General features: G+C 41.2%; 1 protein-coding gene across 1 annotated transcript in view; it reads left to right on the forward strand.

Annotated features, from left to right (window-relative positions):
• The window catches only part of LOC107557186 (rap guanine nucleotide exchange factor 1-like), a 34,163-nt gene that overhangs the window by 19,202 nt on the left and 13,875 nt on the right, over positions 1-1,086 (forward strand). The window contains exon 10 of the mRNA XM_016240510.1: positions 816-936. Coding sequence (XP_016095996.1) covers positions 816-936 — 121 coding nt within the window. The remainder of the gene's footprint in view (positions 1-815; positions 937-1,086) is intronic.

Here is a 1,086-nt window from a genome sequence, read left to right on the forward strand (position 1 = left end):
TCGCATGCTTCAGACAACTTGCATCGTACACTTTTTTTTCTCTCCACTACAGCTCACTGTTTCTGCAAGTGAAGTCTCTGATGAAAGTTCTGCATGTGCAGTGCAACGCCCTGATGAATAATGAAATTTGTTGTTGTCTGTTTTCAGTCGTTGTTGCAGCCCTAATATCCCAAATGCGCTAGTGAAGCACAGTTAGCTCACTGAAATGGCATGTAGATGCTTTCATGTCCAACAGCTACTCGGCTCACAGCCGAAAATGAGTTTACATCAGTCAGACTGTTCAAATAAATGACCGTGTTAGGACTATGACAGATCCTCCAGGTGTTTCATAGTTTCCCTTCATAGCGGGAACTTTGTTTAATCTCCATTCAAGCCTCTCGTCTGTAAAAAACTTTTTAAGACTGACCTGGTATCTGCCTGACCTGGTATGTTGAGACTGGTTATTTAGAAGATAATCGTCGGTATTTGTAAATGTCAGCCGGCTGTACTCTACATTCACTATGAGTCCGTTCTTCTGCTAGTTGCTCTACTGTATGACTTCAGTGTTAGCAGCTGTTTTGGGGCGACAGAGCAACTAACCAGACTGACTGAATGACTGATTTATGAAGTTGTGGTTTGTGGTCCCAGAGTTGGATTCCACTTTTGCTTTGCAAAAATGTTCCTGGTCGCTTGGAATTGGTTGCAGATTTTCATAACATAGAATTTGTCTGTAGGTTTCTTGATTGACAGCTTGTATGAGACTAATTTACTTTTCAGTATGACTATAGTTAATCTGTTTGATGCTAGCATTGGCTAAACAAACTCTCCCTTTGCAGTCCACCGGCTCTCCCCCCAAAGAAGCGTCAGTCGGCACCGTCTCCCACAAGGATTGCCGTGGTTGCGCCAATGAGTCGTACCACAAGTGGATCAAGTCTTCCTATTGGTATCTGTCGACAGGTAAGATTTTGGTGTTCCCTTGGTGCTCCAATCTGCAACTTAAGAGCCTAATGTGGGCCAAATGTTACACATTTTGGGATAGTTTTGGTTTTAAAATATGTGTGTTAAAATTACATTAAAATTAAATTAAATAGAAATATATATAATTTT

This window comes from Sinocyclocheilus grahami, unplaced genomic scaffold, assembly GCF_001515645.1.
Source record: "Sinocyclocheilus grahami isolate Dianchi unplaced genomic scaffold, SAMN03320097.WGS_v1.1 scaffold592.1, whole genome shotgun sequence".
Lineage (NCBI taxonomy): Eukaryota > Metazoa > Chordata > Actinopteri > Cypriniformes > Cyprinidae > Sinocyclocheilus > Sinocyclocheilus grahami.